This window comes from Centroberyx affinis, unplaced genomic scaffold, assembly GCF_046629955.1.
Source record: "Centroberyx affinis isolate AG114_WGS23_722 - 3 ecotype Tasmania unplaced genomic scaffold, CSIRO-AGI_Caff_v1 ptg001950l_1, whole genome shotgun sequence".
Taxonomy (NCBI): Eukaryota; Metazoa; Chordata; class Actinopteri; order Beryciformes; family Berycidae; genus Centroberyx; species Centroberyx affinis.
Genome location: NW_027280307.1, coordinates 5,286 through 23,970, shown reverse-complemented (window position 1 = coordinate 23,970; position 18,685 = coordinate 5,286). Strand labels below are relative to the sequence as shown.

The window sequence follows — 18,685 nt, the reverse complement described above, 5'->3', positions numbered from 1 at the left end:
GTGTATGTGCACCACAGCAGCTGTTAGTTTTGTCTATGAAATTAGTCTATATAGTGCACACATTGACTGTAGCCTGGATACACTGGATTGACTGCTTTTTAGCTCATTGGCTGTAAGGCCCAGTGGAAAAAGTTATTTGTCTCCAAAGTTTAAACTTGGCATTCAAGACAAACTCTGCACCACCCCTCGACTATTTGAATTTCAAATTTGACTCAGTCCAGCCACATGTAGCAAAGTGCATATAACGGAAAGGTGAAAGTTCTGCTGACATCCTGCACACCTGTGCTAAGATACACACTCTTATCTCACTCCTGTGCTTGCTCAGACCTTGCCCTCCAGGGTCTCCATGCTCTCTACTACAGGGAGTCGGAGAGAGAGCTTGCCACGGCAGTCAGTGGCGCTGTGTGGTGGTAAATCTGCTCCCTTCCCTCATTTCTCTGCCTAGTTGTTGTTGAACAGTCCCTTGTCCTGGTCCTGGTATTACAGGGATTATTCAGGGTTTATTTTAGGGAATAGTAGGGCTGGGCAATATATCGATATTATATCGATATCGTGATATGAGACTAGATATTGTCTTATATTTTGGATATCGTAATATCGTGATATGGCATAAGTGTTGTCTTTTCCTGGTTTTAAAGGCTACATTACAGTAAAGTGATGTAATTTTCTGAACTTACCAGACTGTTCTAGCTGTTCTATTATTTGCCTTTACCCACTTAGTCTTTATCAAAAATCTCATTGTGTAAATATTTTGTGAAAGCACCAATAGTCATCCCTACAATATTGTCGCAAAATCGATATTGAGGTATTTGGTAAAAAATATTGTGATATTTGATTTTGTCCATATCGCCCAGCTCTACTTACAACTGAACGTTTAGCCCACTTGGTAGAAAATACCAAGTGATATATATTGTGTATCGCCACTCAGCCTAAAAATACAGAGATATGATTTTTGGTCCATATCGCCCAGCCCTAGGGAATAGACACTAGGCAGACAGAAAGACATCATGAGAGGGTCGTGTTGATCGGGTACAGCAAACATGACATACTAGTGTTGGAGAATAAGTAAAATATATCCCACGTGAATGCACATATTGCATGTGAACAAGGCTCAGGTCTGGAAGGACCAGGACATGTAGACCCATACATAAACACATTTACATACGCACTCCTTGGCCAGCTCAAATCCTGACAAATAGAGGCTAGCTCTAGTCAAATTCAGTCTGACGAGGTACAAAGGGAAAGGTGCTGCCCTGGTCGTGTGTTTAGAGAGGCGGCAGGTGAAGAGGCAGGCAGGAGGCAGAGCGAGGAGTAAAGCACATAATTGGCTCTTGGTGGGAGGGTGTAATCCTCAGGGTTCAGGGCCAGAGAGCAACATTCACAGCACACATGCAAACACAGAAGGCAGGGCACAGTCATATTCATATTACTGATAGTATATTGGGTGTCCTTATATGTGTTATATGTGTTTATAATTTCTGTTATAACACATGCACCATTGTGCTGTCTGCAAGACTTTGCCTTGAGACGCTCAATATTGTGCAAGGGAAACTGACCATATGCTGTTCCTTTAAAACAAACAGCTTTTGTTTATACAAGAACGTCCCTCCCTCTCAAGTGTCCACAGCAGGAAGTTGATTCTCCGTCCTCCAGTGAGTGATAAGGTGCTCTGCCCCTCCTCCTCATCCTCCCTGCCCTGCTTGTCTGTGGAGTTAGCCTGCATGACCTAGTTGAGCCAAATGCACACAACCTGCAAGGAAAATACAATGTAGTGAGGTCATTTCAGTTCAGCTTGTCACATCATATTTGATCATACGAGACCACTGTTTGTACTGGTAAACACGACTCTTAAATGAAGTGATTGATTTTTTTATGTCTCCAAAAATTAGATAAGATAGAAAAGGAAAAAAAAAGAAAAATAGGCAATATCACATCTAATTATGCCACTTATTACTTTTAGCATAGTTTGTCTGTTTGTTTATACACTGGCAAGAGGGCACAACTTAGAGAGGGTATTTAGAGTGGTTTCAGCAAATTTAGCAATTGCTGGCCTGTTCGCTGTTAGTTTGGGTTGGAATGTCGGCCTTGGCACAGAGTGCTTACTCTGCCGGGGGGTGTGGCCCAGTGAGTCACAGTTACAAAACGCATGTCAGAGTCAATATTTACAGCATTCATGGTGTGTTTCCACTTTCTGCTGGCTCAGAATTATAGTAGAATATCTTGGCATTCTGTATACTTGGGTATGCTTATCTGGTTTCCAGTTTCCAAAATTGGCTCGTCTCCCATACACACAGTCCCCATTCTTCTTGTTTTTTTTCTCCCTCCCCAGCGTTTTATGGAATGAGTCACTTCCCGTCAGACCCGCTGGCAGTTGCGGGGAACAACAGCATTACATCTAGGGCCTATGTGTGCTTTCTAAAAGGACTGCATGTCCCTGTGTTTTGGTTGTTTTTGTTCATAAAAGAAAGTTTCTCTGAAGTTGATTTGTTGAGACGACCCACAAGTCGGGGAAAGTACAGGATATCCTCGGTCAGTATTGATTTTTGAGGTTGGAAGTTGTTCCGGTCTGCTCAAAGCCTGTTGTATTTGAGTTTGTTTATCTCCAGATTGATTTCCCTACAGCAGAGACATGAAACCTCCTGCCCTGTGATACTGTCATACCTCTTTTCACCATTCCCCTTTTCTCTCTCTCCCCTCCTCCCTCAATCACTCACTTTCTTCTCATTTCTCTTGCCATCTGTCTCATATCACTGTCTCTCCCACTCCCTAACTTTTCTCTCTCTTTACTCATAACTATTCCCTCCTTACTCACTGCTGTCTCTGTCTTCTTCCCTCCTTTCTCTCTCAGCTCCAGCTACTCGACAGCAGCCTTAGAGTTTGAGAAGGAGCACCAGATTGCTCCTGTGTTTGACTCACCCAGGATGTCACGGCGGAGCCTGCGTCTGCAGACCGGTGCCGGTCTCTATGGCAACGAGAGCCTGGCCGACTACTCCCAGAGCCACAACAGCAGCAGCAGCAGCTACACCAGCAGCAGGAGAGAGGCACGGTAAGACTGGCAATGGACACACACAAACTCGCACACAGTGGACACAATGCACTCAAATTCCAGAGAGTAATTTTTTTATGTATGTGTCTGAATGGCTGATCATCTACTTATATGTCTATCTGCTTGACCACATCTATATCTTCTGTCAGCCTGCCTATCTACATGTCTCTCCTACATGCATACACACAAGAAAACGTATCACACCTCCATGTGTTCCCTCTCTCTGCTCTCCTAGGACGGTGCGTAGCAGAAAGCAGCAGTCCAGTTCCAGCTCCCAGTCTTTGTCCCTGAGCCAGGCGGCCACGCCGAGGAAAACCTTGTCCTTCTCAGCCGCTAATACCCCTATTTGCAGCAGCAGCAGCATTCAGCAAAGCAACTGCGACACCGATGCCTCCCTGCTTACCTCCATCCTGGACCAGTCCAGCCTGAGGCAACGCACCGTCACCGCAACCACCAACACCACCACCACCACTGTTGATGGACACTGGGGTCAGTACCTGAAAAATGAAAATTGTACCACAAATTACTTTTTTGCAAAGACTGAGGCCAAAAACCAACAATGCATTACTTGCATCGACAGTTTATAAGTTAAAATGGACACCTTCTAATTTAATTTCTGTACACTCTTTAGGACGTGTGTAACTGTTAACTATGACATTTAAATCTGATATGTGCAAGGCAGGGATTGATTAATTGTATATCTGTTAACAAGGGGGATGGTGAGGCGGTTGATATTGTGTAATCAGTCTCCTGAGACACCCACTAATTGATTTATGATAATAGTCAGTGAGCGTGTACTGGATCACACTGACAGATGCTTTATTTTTTTCCAGGGTCGGGTCACAATGCTGAACTTGCAGGTTAGTAATGATAATCTTTCCAGAATTAACCTCTCCTATGAGATGCTAATGACAGAGCCCCTCAATAACACCTATGCTTTGTGTATTTGTCAGTTAGGGCAGAGTCTGTGGGTGCATCTGTAAGGACGTACGCACAGGAATATCCCAAATGAGACGCTAGATGGCACTGAGATTAGATGTGCGAGCATGTGTATATTTACTGATGCTCTGTGCCACTCCAATAATGCATACCCCTCAAAAACCTAAAAAGTTCTAACGTACTTTTTTCAGTCTGCTTTCCAACAAATGACTTTTGTATGTGTGTGCTCCCACAGGGAGGAGTGCCAGCATTCACCACAGTTCATCAGGTGTCAACGGAGACGTCAGCGCTAGTGTCTCGAAGTCCCACGCCACGGTCGTCAATGGTTACATCTGTAAAGACTGCTCTGTACACTCTCCGAGGACGGACGCCCTCACCACACACTGTTCATCCTCATCTTCATCATCTCAGGCTGCCGCAGCCTCTACCAATGCCCTCTCCTCCTCCTCCTCTTCCTCATTATCAGCCACCAGCATATACTCCCGAGACAAGAGTCGGAGGAACAAGACAGGTGAGATATTTTCTCAAGTCATCCTGCGCTAGCCCGACTAGGACTGAAACATCATATCTGAAATGCAGACATGTAATGTCTTTGTTCTTCTGCTGCTTTGTTATTATGTGTTTTCTCCCCTACTGGAGTCATTTCTTAAGTTGGCAAACCAAACAGAAGCCCCCTGCCTCCGATTAACAAGGCAAAACAAAGCATCCAATGTGTGTCCTTAGAGTTATTGGAGTTGGAAGGCGAAAGGCCCATATCTCTGCACCTGTCAAGTTGTGATTATGAGGATGTAATCTTTAGTGGTGTCTCTCCCCAGGTGTCCTGGTTTCTATCTCTAGCACGTGTATGCGCTACAGCAGACGAGCCCTGGCCCCCATAGTGTCCTTAGTCACCCTGCTCGTCAACAATGTGCTCTGGCTGGGTTCAAGGGCCAAGAGCCCTGCAGGAAAAGGTACACAACGTCAGAGAGGCTCTTCGCTCTGCATCCATTCCCCATCATTCTCTCTTTTTCTCTTCTTTCTTTTGTAGTGTTATTTTTTTCCAGAGTCACTCAACTCGGAGTGAGATTCTCCATTAAAAATGACTACAGTAGATCCATAATGGATTTTAGATTGATCTCTTCTTTGCAGTGCAGTCAGGTTCTCCTCTCCCTGTTGATTTCCATCTGAGCAGCCTTCTCTTCATCAGTCTTGATCTCTCTGTGGCTGAGTCATGGTCTATTTATATTCCATGTGACCTTATTACCTTTCCTCTTATCGGGCTGTGCATACCCACCTGTCTTTCTGTCATCTAAAGGTATCTTCAGAGGACTTCTTTGTAAATATCATCTGCTTCACCTCTTCATGCTATGCACCCATTTTATTGGAGTCTTTTGTACTTCTCCCTCTCTCTAGCCACGACCCAAGTGTGTAATGGAGTTTTTGACTCACCAGGTGTCCTGGCGTCCTTCTCTGACTCGGTGAGACAAGCAGTGTCCTCCAGTTTGTCCCGTCTGTGGTTATTTAAGCAGACCACTCTCCACAGGATGATGGGCTACAGGGCCAATGGCTATGAAGGAGAAGGTACCCACCATTACTACAGAGGGCAAAGGTCGGGGGTTGCAGCTCCTGACCTCACCAACCTCTCATGCCGCTCTTCTATTAATAAACTTGTTCATCCACTGTCCTCCAACTCACAATTTCTCCTCTTCTTAAGCTCTTGTTTTTATGTTGAAAGAAGCTTCAGATCAGGATAAATATGTAAAATTGTCTGATACTGACTTCGCAGGAGAGTAATGTGTTTTAATTTTCTGTGAGGGTAAGTTGTAAGCTCTTTGCAGAGCTTACAACTTGCCTCTCCCTCTCTCTCTGTCTGTCCCTGTCCCGCTGTTGATCTCCATTACTAAGTTGATTCTTTTCCACAGCTCCAGGAGCATTTCAACCACTTTTTCGATGGTTTATCTTACTCCAAAGCGGGTTTCACCACATCACTTTATTGTTGTTTCTGTCCGTCAGTTGTCACTGTGTCTATTCTCACAACCATTTTAGGTTTCATGCACCTCTATTCTCATTTTCTTCATAAAGAAATTTAGCATCTGTTGTCGCCTTGGTGGCATGCAAATTTCTTCTCCTTCTTTCCTTCGGAATATGGTTTCCTCATCCATCACTTATTTCATCATCACTTTCTCACGCAACATTTAGTTTTTGTTATGCAAATAAATGTATTATTGTGTCTTGCAGCTCACTCTAGTTTCTGTGGGAGCATGAATGTGAAGGATCTGGTGACTGAAGATGCACATCTCAATCTCAATGGTTCCCTGTGTAAGTACACACAGCTACACACAGCTACACACTCACACACACACTGTGTCAATCTCCATCTCTCTCTACACTTGACGGTTAGCCTCATGGTAGCCCTGATTGACAGAGTTAATGCTATGCGTGACCTGTATTAGGATCAGTGAGCAGAGGTTGTGTGAACCTCTTTCACCAGCCAGCAGCCTGTTGACCATTGTGACCTGCTAGTAGCCAGATGCTTGTTGTCCACTCAAGTCCATCCAAAACATTTTTGGGGACCAGCTGAATAACAAAGCTTACTATTAGTGACATTCATTCTAAACATAGAATCACTTGAGTTTAACAAGCTGCTTTTTGGAAAGTAAACCTGAAATTTGCTCTACTGAAGTGGGCCAGATGTCCGCTCACCCAGTGAGGCCAGTGTCACATATGAATAATGAGGCTGGCAATGAAAGAGTTAAAGTGAAGACAGAGAACAATGAAAGTGTTTGTCGATCTGCAGTCACGGCTGTGGAATGACGATGGGGAAGTTGAAGGAGATGGGAGTTTGACAAGGCGTGTTACTACACATAAAGCTGTGCATGGTGTGTCATTGTACATATTACACTTGACATTGTGCAATATGCATGCAAGTGACCCATTGCTATTTTCTTTTTTCTTTTTTTTTGTGTAGCTATTTGACTCATTTTGCATTGTTTTATTTTGTGTTTTTCTTTGTTTTGGTTGTTTTCTGAATTATGTTACTTTGCTTTTTAGTTCATGTTATCCATGTTGGTTAATGAGTTCATTACACATCCATTGTATTTTGTGTGTTTTCTTTTCTTCATGCCTGCTATCCATCATTTGGGCTGTAACAGGTGATGACTGTAAAGGGAAGCAGTATTCTGAGACACACACCGTCCTCCTCACACAGTCCTCCAGGCCTCGGCGCCTGGTGGGGGCGCTGTGGAGCCTCCTGGCTTACACAGGTTAACTAGCATTTCTCTTATTTTGAGACCAGACCCAGTAAATAAGCTACAAGACTGTGTTCAACTTTGATAAGCTTATAACTGAACCTAGTTGTTAATTTAGATCATTCATCCTGTAATGAATATTTTTTTGTCTTAAATCATTTTGGCCTGATTGATTGTTTTCCTCCTGTGTTGTCTTCCAGGTTACTGCCTCCTCCAGCCAGGCTACTGTGTGGTGAGAGCAGGCAAAGCGCTGGGATCAGGGGTTGGCACAGCTGTTCAAAGGCTGCTCTCGCTGCTCTGGTTGCTCCTAGTAGCTCCAGGTTGGTGGCACTTACCGTCTTCTTTCTTCACCGCTTATTCTTTGGGTAGCACAGTTTGAATCTGTTATCATTCTCAACCTGCATGTGTTTTTTCCCTCTTGTCTGTCCAGTGAAGGCAGGCAGGGGACTTCTGTGGTTTCTTGCAACAGGATGGTACCAGCTGGTGTCTCTCATGTCTCTCCTCAACGTCTTCTTTCTGACACGGTATGAACCCAGCCCCCATATTCCCTCTGACCTTGAAAGTAAAATGTTGTTGCAACTGGAAGTTGTGGAAAGTGTGGATTTGGCTTTTTTTTTTTTTTTGGCAAGCTGAAACTGTTTTCAAAATGTTAAACTGCCAGTGTGTGTGAGCCTATGTTTTGTTTTTCATAATCAATTAGATATCATAATTGCTTTGACAAAATAGGCCATCAGTCATTGGTTTGGTTCTTCATGTGCAGGCTCAGCTCATTAGTAATTCATTAAAACTTACAAAAAAATTCCAAAATAATTATATAATTTACTAAATTATTTCACTGATTATTTTTGTGCTTTTATATTTCTGACAAAGTTACAATATAAGTTATGCAAAATGCATTGCATGTGACAGAAATAATGATTTAATTATTTACTTGAATCCTTTTTAATATTGCATCTTTGTTGAATAATTCAGCATTATCTCATGTGGGGAGGGAAAGGTTACTGTGTCCTGTCGGTTTCCCTTTGAGGAGTTTTGAGAGTCTTGATTGATTGATGAAGGTCCCTGTGATTTTCATATTACCATTACACGCTCCTGTCAATCGTGTGTTTGTCTGACCAGTGTGTGGCTCTGTGTTCCAGATGCCTGCCCAAACTATGGAAACTCCTGCTGTTCCTCCTTCCCCTCTTGCTACTCCTAGGTGAGTTTGTAAGAGCCAATAGCACTCCCTCACTTTCTCGCAGGTGTAACCCACTTAGCGGCCACATACACAGACAGATCAGTCAGTAATAAGGCAATGGATGTACTAACCAGCACACATCCCCAGAGTATGCTACAAATCCAGTACCAGATTCAGGTCACCCTCTCTGTGCTCCTAGTGACAGAGCTGCCCCTCTCTGTGGATCAGCTCTACTCTCACACACTTGAGCACACAGCACAACACAAACACACACATTTTTCCTTGTTTACTTGGTAAATTACATCACTAACCCCCAGTATCTATCTTCTATCCGCAGCTTTATGGTGGTGGGGTCCGTCCACTGCAGCCCTGCTTGCATACCTCCCAGCCATAAACCTGACTGAGTGGCATCCAGCATCTCCCCTGACCCTCCTGTCCAACTTGGTCCCAGCCTCTGCCCCAGTACCTGCCTCTGTCCCCGTCCCACCAGAGCCTCTGCAGGAGCAGACCCCAGCAACCCCGGTCTCACAGGCACCGGTAAGAGGGATGGGAAGTGCCACAGTATCATCAGAGTACTGAGCGTGTGTGTGTGGGTATTTGACCTCATTACATGACGTACTTTGTATTTCAAGCCTCTTTGACTCACTAGAGACATTGTTTTGTATTATCACAGCGCCTCCCCCCTGTACACAAACACACACGTAAACAACACAAATGCAGTGAGTGCAATGAGATGCATAATGACACTTTGTATCTGGTGGGATGCATCACTGCCCCTGGGAGTAAATGCTGGGATGCAGTGCTGTGACTCTCTGACACGCACACACACATACATAGACACACACATAACCACACATAGACACACAAACTGAAACTTAAGAAACTGAAATTTAAGAAAACAGTACTCTACATAAACATATTTGGTGTTACAGTCACAAAAACTTTGACTTAACATAATGGACGGCTCACCATCCTTTTCTTCCTCTCTCTATCCACTCCTTCATTCTCCTCCCTCCCCAGCCGGCCCTTCCCCCAGTAGTGGTCTCTAGCTTGGACATGGAGCGTCTGGAGCGGGTGGAGCGCCAGCTGGCCCTGCTGTGGGAGCAGGTCCAGAAGGGTGACCAGAAGCAGGAGCAGCGCCATGGCGACACTCTGGGTCTCTATAACAGCCTCAGGGAGCAGCTCCACACTCAGACTGACAGGGAGAGCCTGGGACTGTGGGTCTCCTCCCTGCTGGAGCAGAGGCTCAGTCTGCTGCGAGGAGAGCTGGAGCAGGAGAATACACTCAGAGCACAGGTATGGAGATGGTTTAGGGATCAGCACATCCTGTTTCTGATGGTGTCCGTGTTGAGTTACAAGAGAGTGTTGTTTTAGCTTTTGAAGATTTTAACTCTCCATCTGTCTCGCCCCCTGTCTCTTAATTTCTCTTGTTCTCTTACCTGTTCGCTGCAGACTGAAGAACAGCAGAAGCAGCAGCAGCAGAGTCAGACGGCACGGCTGGCTGAGGTGGAAGTGCTGCTCAAGCTTCTGGCTGCAAAGACTGAGGTACATAAGTGTGACTGCTTCACTACTGAGAAAACACTTTTAAGATATGCCCACAAAATGCATCGGGAAGGGCAGCCCGGTGGCCTAGTCGAGGCAGACAATCAAAAAGAAAATTTCCTTAACGTGGATCAATAAAGGATCACATAATTAGATTATTATCAAGTTCATACCAGGCCAGGTGTGTTCTGGTAGTACACAACTTATTACTACCAGAGCATATATCAACTATACACATTATACCAATACCATGGAAGTACTGAAGTAAAGGATCCTTTAGGAAAAAATAAAGGCATATTATATCCATTCAGTTTTCACATATCCCTCTTGAAAACTTATCATGTTCCCAGAGGGCAGCATGGTTTAGTGTTGACATGCCTGAAAAAGATCATATCAACACATGATCTGACTTCTGTGTCATGTAGTTGTTAATGCTTTATGGCATTGTGTTGCAGGAGGTGCAACAGAAGCAGCAGCAGCAGTATGAGCAAGAGAAAGAGGAAAGAGAGAAAGAGGAAAGAGAGAAAGAGGCTGTCACTCCAACAGCAGCTCCAGCTCCTGTCAGGTACAAGATTCGATGCACTGTTTATTTTTCCATTTCAGGAAAACCACGCAAAATATTACAACTAAACCTTAAAATCTTAACTGATGATTTGTTCTCTATATGGTGGCAATTCATATATATATAATTCTCTTTCCCTCAGTGTGGGTGTGAAGCAGGAGGACCATGATGTTCTGCTAACAGAGGTGCAGAGACTTGAGGTGGAGCTGGGCAAGATCAGACAGGACTTGCAGGGGGTTATGGGATGCAAGGGCAAGTGTGAGCAGCTGGACACACTCCAGGAGACCGTAAGTAGCACAAATATTGGGCATACATTGAGATTGATGGCTATAAAGGATTTCATTTTTTACCCTTATTTTGATGCTGTTTTAAAGAATACAATAGATTTTCATCACGATCAGTATGATTACAATATCATCCTTTTTGGTCGTCCTTTCTGTGTGTCTCTCTCCCAGATATCATCCCAAGTATCATCCCAGGTATCATCCCAGGTATCCTCCCAGGTGCGTAAGGAGTTGCAGGCTCTGTTTTTCGGCAGTGGCCAGGCAGGAGGGGAACAGGGCGAGGTGCCTGAGGCCCTGATCTACTGGCTGTCCCAGCGCTACGTGAGCACGCCTGATCTGCAGGCTGCGCTGACTTCACTGGAGCTGAGCATCCTGAAGACCGTGACCCTGCAGCTGGAGCAGAGCCGAGCCCAGACCCTGGTTGATGCCGAGGCCCAGGCCAAGACCATCACTCAGACAGTAACCGGGAGCCTCCAGCATACTGCCACTGCTGAGGGACTGTCTGAAGAGGTAATGGGCCTTCACTCTCTAGTGTCAAATCATCATTGTGGGGTTCTATCCAAATCATACATAATGTAACCCAAGTGCACTGAAAAGATGTGAATTTGCCATGTCTTTGAGAGTATTACCGCATCTTTACTTTTCTTGTGACCTCTCCCCCAGCAAGTGCAGCTCATCGTCAAAAACGCTTTGAAGCTCTACTCCCAGGATCGGACAGGCCAAGTGGACTATGCCCTGGAGTCTGGAGGTAAGAAGAAGTCCTCATCGACTCATTGATGCCTGTCCATCCTGACCCTTGATGCAAGTCAATGGTTAACCCTGTAATGGGTAGAAGAGATTAGCAAACTAGCTGTTCCACAAGTCAGCACTGCGCACTAATGCATGCTTTTTGTTATGCAATGGAGCATGCAGGCATTAGCGAGGTCAGGGGACATCAGGGCATTAGAGGGCAAAGCTCAGGTTCCATAGTCAAGTCTGTTACTTACCAGTCTGTTGACCTACATGGCAGATCCACTTCAGAGACTGCACAGATTAAGTAGCAATGTAGTTAAATCTTGTTATGGTCTGTCATTTAAACACTGATTCGTGGCCCAGGCAATCTGCACTTAACATTTAACAGAATGGTCATGTTCTTCTTCCCTACCTTCGATGGTTCTTCAAACACCATAGTGTAATGGTGTGTCTAACAGTGGTGTGTGTGTGTGTGTGTGTGTGTGTGTGTGTGTGTGTGTGTGTTTTCAGGTGGCAGCATCCTGAGTACTCGCTGCTCTGAGACCTATGAAACCAAGACGGCCCTCATGAGTCTGTTTGGCCTGCCTCTCTGGTACTTCTCCCAGTCTCCACGCGTTGTCATCCAGGTGAGCTTCAGTGCTGGAACTGCAGACTGGGGGGACATCCAAGAGAAAATCTCCATTTTACTCATGAGAGAAAGATGTTACTATGATAGGATTAAGATCTTGGGGGTTTCATATTTAGCACTTCATATTTATGAACTTGAGTACTCATTTAACTATTGTTTTGATTGAATAGGTGGTTGGTAGGTATAATCTATTGGTAGAAACGCTATCACTGTCAAAGTCTTGGCTGCTCTTATGAAACTCACATACACGTTCCTTCCCACACTCTCTCCCGCCAGCCTGATGTGTACCCAGGTAACTGCTGGGCGTTCAAAGGCTCCCAGGGCTATCTGGTGATCCGGCTGTCCCTGAGGATCCTGCCCACGGCCTTCTACCTGGAGCACATCCCCAAAGCCCTGTCCCCGACTGGAAACATCACCAGTGCCCCACGCAACTTCACCGTCTTTGTAAGGAACACACTAACATAAAACCATACAGTCAAACACTTTGTAAGCCCATGCAAGCATCAGTCAGTAGTGTCTGTCTATTTCCAGTAGTGACATATCCAGTGATGACGTACTTGTTTTGTTTGTGTGTGCACAGGGTCTAGATGATGAGTACCAAGAGCAGGGCACGCTGTTGGGCCACTACATATACCAGGAAGATGGGGAGTCACTGCAGAGGTTCACTGTCAAGGTAACTAAAACCATTTTCACACAAGCCTGCAATACACTTACCGACTCACCTTTTATAAATGAAAATTAGTTGAACTCCTGCCAACGTGCGCTGAATATTTCCCCCTCTCCTTTTCAGGAGAAGAATGACAAGGCCTTCCAGATCATTGAGGTGCGGGTGCTGAGTAACTGGGGCCACCCGGAGTACACCTGCCTCTACCGCTTCAGAGTACATGGAGAACCACGCCCTCAATGATTCAGCCACTACCATACACTCTCATACAGTACATATCACCCTACCTGTACATAGCTCGGGCCAACTTCTTACAAATGGAGGGGACTCGGCAAAACTCGTGGACATTTCTGTATGAAAGACTTTTAGGAAATGAAGCTGTGGATTGTTAATGGAATGTGCCCGGACAGAATCATGAACATTTGTTTTGTACACAGCACTGAAAGAATCATAGAAAAAAGACTGTATGGGAACGTATGGGATCACAGAAGAGGATTATGGTGACGGAAGAAGCTAAAAAGTCCCAGTCCCTTTCCTTAAAACTGCCTCTTGCACTGAATCAGCCCACGAGGGCAGCAGGCCCCAGTGGTTGCAGCTGACAAATCCAACCCCCCCCTCTCGGCACCTACCGCCTCTGTAGGAGGGTGGAAGCTTGGAGCGGGGGACTGCCGACCCCTCTCTCTCATTTCCTCACATCTCTCTGCCCTTAGTCTCATTTGGTTTGTGTTCTTAATCATGTGTATTTAACTTTGACTCCCTGTACGGGTCTACTGGATTTTCAGGATCAAAGCCACTGCACCTTTGCCTGTGACACTGTCCAGGCATGTCGCTCCCTTTGTCTGTCAAATCTCCAAAGTGACTTTAATTCTGCTGTTGCTTGGGGCAGTCTGCAGGACCAGACCAGGCACATTCTGGACAAGCAAGGCTTGCTACTGTTCCCTATTGTTCCCTAGATTGAAGGCTATTATTCCCCATGGCACGCTTGGCACCATGCATCTGCACAGCCACCAGTAAGCTCTCTGTTCTGAAACTCAACACACTGCATTTGGACAGTCTTTGAATGTTTTCTCCAGGGGAGGCTTGATGCAAGTCGTCCTCAATTTACCCACACTGCTACACTAATAACCACTGACCTGAGCTCCACATGGCTAGAGTATTAGGAAGTCCTGTATTATGTACATTAAGCAACATAGACCAAGTATGTGTATGGTTACAGATGGACTGCAGGAGGAATTCTAGCATATGACTCCCGTACCTTACTCCAGCTTTCACACGCATCGTGGGATTCACATGAAGAGGGAGAGTGTGACGTCTGTGAAAGTTTGAGTCCCATGCCTGGATCTTAAATTACTGTTCAACCTTGAAAGGTGAAAAAAATATAGCCACCTCTGTAGACAAGAGTGTGGTTGCCCACAGTTGCCAATGGGATGGTCCGGCTCCCCCTAGCGCAGTTGTAAACGTCCTCTTCACTAGGGCTCCCACTGTTCTGATACCCCGAAGGAATGTAATCTGTATATTTCATTGTTGATAGTTGGTCCTTTACAATATCTGCTTTTATCAGTGTTGCTTTATTAAAAAAAGGGTACACCCTGTCATTATTATTATTGTTCTATTACTATCACGGTTATTATTTCTACTATTACTCATTGTATTGTGTTGTTTTACTTTTTTTTCCGTTTTTTCTGTTTCTGTTTTTGGGGGTTGATAATGTCAGAGGATGCACTGTTACAACTTGTTTAAGAAATGTTTGTGGCACAAGTCTTCACAATTTGTTTAAAAAATGAGGGTGTGTAGTAATCAATTCTGGTTGCGCAGATGAGGAAGTCTAAAATGTTATGTATAAAAAGATATTTTGTTCATGATCCTATTTATTAACACGTCAATTAGTGACTGCAAGATATGACTTAGTGCAATGTATATTTTGTCAAATGCTATTCAGTGCATTTTGGAACCATCTTGGGACAGTAAGATTTTTTTTTTTTTTTTTTTTTTTTAGATAAATGGTTATTTTTGTTCTGTCATGAGATGGCTTAACTGCTTTGGAATATATTCCAATAAAGAATTTAATTTTGAAGAGCTTCCAGTGAATGATAGCTTAATTACTAAAGATTGGTCTGTCTTATCATTTGAAAGCTTTATCACTTGCTTTACATTTGGTGTATTTGTAAAAAGGCAGCCAGAGGTGCAAAAGAAGACTGTTCTCCAAAGTCTTTACTCAAAGCTAAATGTTTATTCATAGATATGTCCGCGAACCTATACTTTATACTTTAAAGTATAGGTTAGCGCACATATCTATAGCACTGCATACCAGTTACAATGCAGGATTTCTGTGGCTGCAATCAGGCTGAGTTTTGGCTCATGACGCTAAGGACTTCTGCAGAGGAGCCGCTGACAGAATCACATTCAGCTATCTGCTGCCCTCTAGCGCCAAATCTGAGGATTGCGGAATTTCACTCATGTACACAAACGGTAGGTTGTGCTTGTCAAGATAATGCTTGCAAACAGCATGATCGAAAAAGAGTTAAAAATAATAATAATAATAATAATTATGGAGAAGAGTAGTGCACTACCTCCCACGTGACGCGCACAATGAGGCCAACGAAGTACTTTTGAGTGCGACATAGACCTAATTTGTAAACACAATCTGCAGCAATGTTGTGAATTAATTAAATTACTGTTTGGTCCGATGCACCGTTATATTCGCCAAAATATTATCAGATTTTTTTTTATGTATCTAATCGACGTATTTACACCGGAAAGCATGTTTTCGAAGCTCAGTTCTTCCTTGGCAACCAGCGCTTCCTTGGCAACTGCCGTAGAAAATGGCAAAGCTAATCGGTGCCAGAAAATCATTGTGGCAACAAGTGTGTGAAGGTAAGATATTATGTTTTTATCGCTTAAACTGTCTTGGAGATAAGAACACGGCTAAATGTAAAAGATGTTGCTTTGTGATCTTCCTGTTTGAAGAGTATGAAGCTGAGCGGCCCGGTCCTCCCGCCGCCGTGTGGACGGACAGCGGCTCGGTGAGCACGCTGCTCTCCCAGTACAGCGCCAGTAAACATTCCCCAGTCTTCTATGGACTCACTACGGCCAAGGTCAGGCTATCCTGCCACTGTCCAAGTATTTCATCTGGTTAAATATCATTTCAGGAGCTCATGAAGTAGTCATGCCAATCATTGGTTTCATTAGGTGTTTGTGGATGACGACCCTCTGGAGAATTTCGACCCTCTTCTCTGCCACCCTGCTCTTGCTGGGTACTCAGTCTTGGAAAAACCTCCTCCCTCAATTCAAAAGCGCCCATCAACGGCCGAAACTACATCACCTCCTCAACTCCATGAACGTAAGTCTGTGTGAACTTTCCCTGCTGGATGCATCATGCAACTGTGTGCAAATGTCTCTGTTATCCTGGTGTGTGTGTGTGTGTGTGTGTGTGTGTGCATTTGTCTCAGGTCCCGTCACAAGGTTCTTGGAGGAGAGTGTCTTTCCTGTGTTGCTTCCTGGACTGGAGGCCATGCTCAAAGAGGCCCAGAAGCGCCACTGTTTCCAGGTCTGAATTTATCATAAAAACACACATGACCAATCAACAAGCTGGCAACACCACACTGCAGGCCTGCTGTACTGCTATAATAAACCAATAAACCACACACAAATCTGAACAGTGATTTGTCTTAGGATTTGTTACTCTTACATCTTAGCAATTCATGTGTCTTGTTGCACCGTCATTGCATATGAAATATTGCTCTGGCTGTTCCTGCCTGGCTTGATAAAACAGTCTCAACTGACAGCAGTGTCCATTGATTGACAGTATGTTACCAAGCATCGATTACTTTCTTTTGTGTTTCAGAGGAAAAGAACAGCATTTGACCCATGTGACTTCCTAACTGAGTGGCTGTACAAGTAAGCCGCCCCCTCATTTAATCTCACCTCAACCCATGAATGCTTTCTGGTCCGAGGGTACACTACAGTCAAAAGTTTGGACACACCTGATTGAATGTAGTATGTTTTTCATTATCTCAAAGCCATTTTGATCTAAAGGTTTATGCTTAAATGCTTGAAATTAGTTTTTTTGACAAATATAAATGGTGAAGTTGATGTGATGTTGGGATCAAAGCCTTTGCCTTTCCATCAAGGCAAAGGGCGGCTACTTTAAAGAATCTAAAATATAAGATTTGAAGAAGTAGAAGTTTTGATTTGTTTGACACTTTTGTGGGCACTGCATAATTCTATTTGTGTTATTTCATAGTTTTGACGTCTTAACTATTATTCTAAAATGTGAAAAATAGTAAAAATAAAGAAAAATGTGTGTGTCCAAATTTTTGACTGGTAGTGTATGTTGTGAAAGAAATGGAGTGGAAATCTATTCTCTTCTCCAGGCCTATTTTTATTTATTTATTTTTATTTGTTGCGTTATCTGTTGCACCCCCCACCCCCCTCCCAGCCATAACCCTTGCAGGAGAGGACAGGGCCCCATGAACTTCCATGACATCCCCTTTGTCAAGGACTGGCTCAGCATACAGTGAGTGGCTCCACAACCTCTCACCCCACACACACACACACACACACACACACACACACACACACAACTGCTGCTGCTGCTACCTCCAAATCCATTATCTTTCAAGGAGTAAAAATTCTATATTCTATATTCTATATTGGGTTTTTGTATGAGTTTCAGTGGGCACCAGGGTCATGAAACCTACCCAGCACATGAAGTATGATATAAACTACAAAAAATAAAAAAAATTACAAACACAAAATACTGGAGTTAAAGAGGTTTTAAGAGGACAGCAGCAATACACACATATTCATTGACTCTCACATTAGCTCCCCAGGCTGCTGCTGAGTGTCTCTTTGTATGAAGTAGAGATGACTCATCCTTCTCTCTCTCTCTCTCTCTCTCTCTCCTCAGTCCCCGGCCTCCCATCCCTCTATTTCTGTTACTGACAGAGGATCAGGCTGCTCTGCTCATCCAGGCTTTCTGGAGGGGATACAAGGTAGGCAGGACAAGACTAGAAACAAGCTGGAGCGTACAAGCTTTCTTTCTCAACCCTAGATACAAGGACTAGGATGCAGACGGAGATAAAGAGTTAGGAAAAAGTTCCTGACAGAGTCTCAACTCTGGTCTGGAAAGTCTAGAGTAGGGAAAATTAATTTGATCATTTCTAGACATTGAAAAATCCCTGAATTGCCAAATAAGAAGTTTGGAAGAGAATGGAAAAATGCCCCGGATGCACATCACACTACACATATCCTGAAGCTGTACACCCACTGTCATTTCACATATTGTGTTGTTTGTGTTGTGAAGGATAGAGCGATATGGCCTGGGGCTGCAGTCATGTTGGCCAGATGCAATACATCCTAGGAAACACCTACCAAAATTTTCAAATCGATTCAAGAAATGACAGTGTGGGAAAAATTGTGGGATTTTGTGGCAGATGTGAAGGAACCCTGTCATTACCCCACACACCACAGTGAGCGTGCCTGTGCGTACGTGCAGGCCTGCCTGTCTGCCTGTGTTTGTCTGTGTGTGTGTGTGTGTGTGTGTGGCTCCGTCAGCATACAATAGGCTCCCTCCCGCATGTGCAGCGGCCAACAGTGCGATCTCTGCACCAGGCTCGTTGTATAATCCCATCCCGCTTGAAAAGCCTTGCACTGGCACGCGGGCGGCTTGATTATGTCATCAGTGATGCTAGGCTTAATTCCTCCCTGTGTGGCTGTTCTGGTCTGAAGTGCTCTGTACTGCGATATAAATAGACGCACACAGACACTACCAGAGGCAAACAGCAGCCATTTCCCCAGACACACTCGCACTCTCTCTCTCTCTCTCTCTCACCGACAAACTCAGCCGCTTCTGTGTTCGCGCGGAGTGAAGACGCAAGGAGGG

At 44.4% G+C, this 18,685-nt stretch overlaps 2 protein-coding genes across 6 annotated transcripts in view; both read left to right on the top strand.

The window, feature by feature from the left end:
* sun1b (Sad1 and UNC84 domain containing 1b) overlaps positions 1-14,880 on the top strand; it is a 29,372-nt gene extending 14,492 nt beyond the window's left edge. For 3 of the 5 annotated variants that reach the window (XM_071530645.1, XM_071530641.1, XM_071530640.1), the window contains 22 exons: positions 2,849-3,046; positions 3,282-3,535; positions 3,880-3,906; positions 4,221-4,496; positions 4,801-4,935; positions 5,378-5,545; positions 6,203-6,283; positions 7,117-7,227; positions 7,413-7,532; positions 7,643-7,736; positions 8,352-8,410; positions 8,727-8,926; positions 9,410-9,685; positions 9,842-9,934; positions 10,387-10,496; positions 10,636-10,780; positions 10,949-11,287; positions 11,441-11,525; positions 12,020-12,135; positions 12,414-12,581; positions 12,718-12,810; positions 12,928-14,880. In XM_071530645.1, coding sequence (XP_071386746.1) covers positions 2,922-3,046; positions 3,282-3,535; positions 3,880-3,906; positions 4,221-4,496; positions 4,801-4,935; positions 5,378-5,545; positions 6,203-6,283; positions 7,117-7,227; positions 7,413-7,532; positions 7,643-7,736; positions 8,352-8,410; positions 8,727-8,926; positions 9,410-9,685; positions 9,842-9,934; positions 10,387-10,496; positions 10,636-10,780; positions 10,949-11,287; positions 11,441-11,525; positions 12,020-12,135; positions 12,414-12,581; positions 12,718-12,810; positions 12,928-13,044 — 3,192 coding nt within the window. In that variant the 5' untranslated portion in view covers positions 2,849-2,921 and the 3' untranslated portion in view covers positions 13,045-14,880. The remainder of the gene's footprint in view (positions 1-2,848; positions 3,047-3,281; positions 3,536-3,879; positions 3,907-4,220; positions 4,497-4,800; positions 4,936-5,377; positions 5,546-6,202; positions 6,284-7,116; positions 7,228-7,412; positions 7,533-7,642; positions 7,737-8,351; positions 8,411-8,726; positions 8,927-9,409; positions 9,686-9,841; positions 9,935-10,386; positions 10,497-10,635; positions 10,781-10,948; positions 11,288-11,440; positions 11,526-12,019; positions 12,136-12,413; positions 12,582-12,717; positions 12,811-12,927) is intronic. The other 2 variants (XM_071530642.1, XM_071530644.1) reach the window with 2 other exon arrangements.
* Positions 14,881-15,623: 743 nt separating this feature from the next.
* Positions 15,624-17,828, top strand: LOC139653702 (IQ domain-containing protein K-like; the record flags this gene model as incomplete). The annotated part of the gene is made up of 7 exons (XM_071530638.1): positions 15,624-15,675; positions 15,769-15,896; positions 15,991-16,141; positions 16,251-16,348; positions 16,646-16,698; positions 17,240-17,317; positions 17,711-17,828. Coding segments are annotated over exons 1-7 (678 nt in total), but the record flags the coding sequence as incomplete, so codon positions are not given.
* Positions 17,829-18,685: the final 857 nt, after the last annotated feature.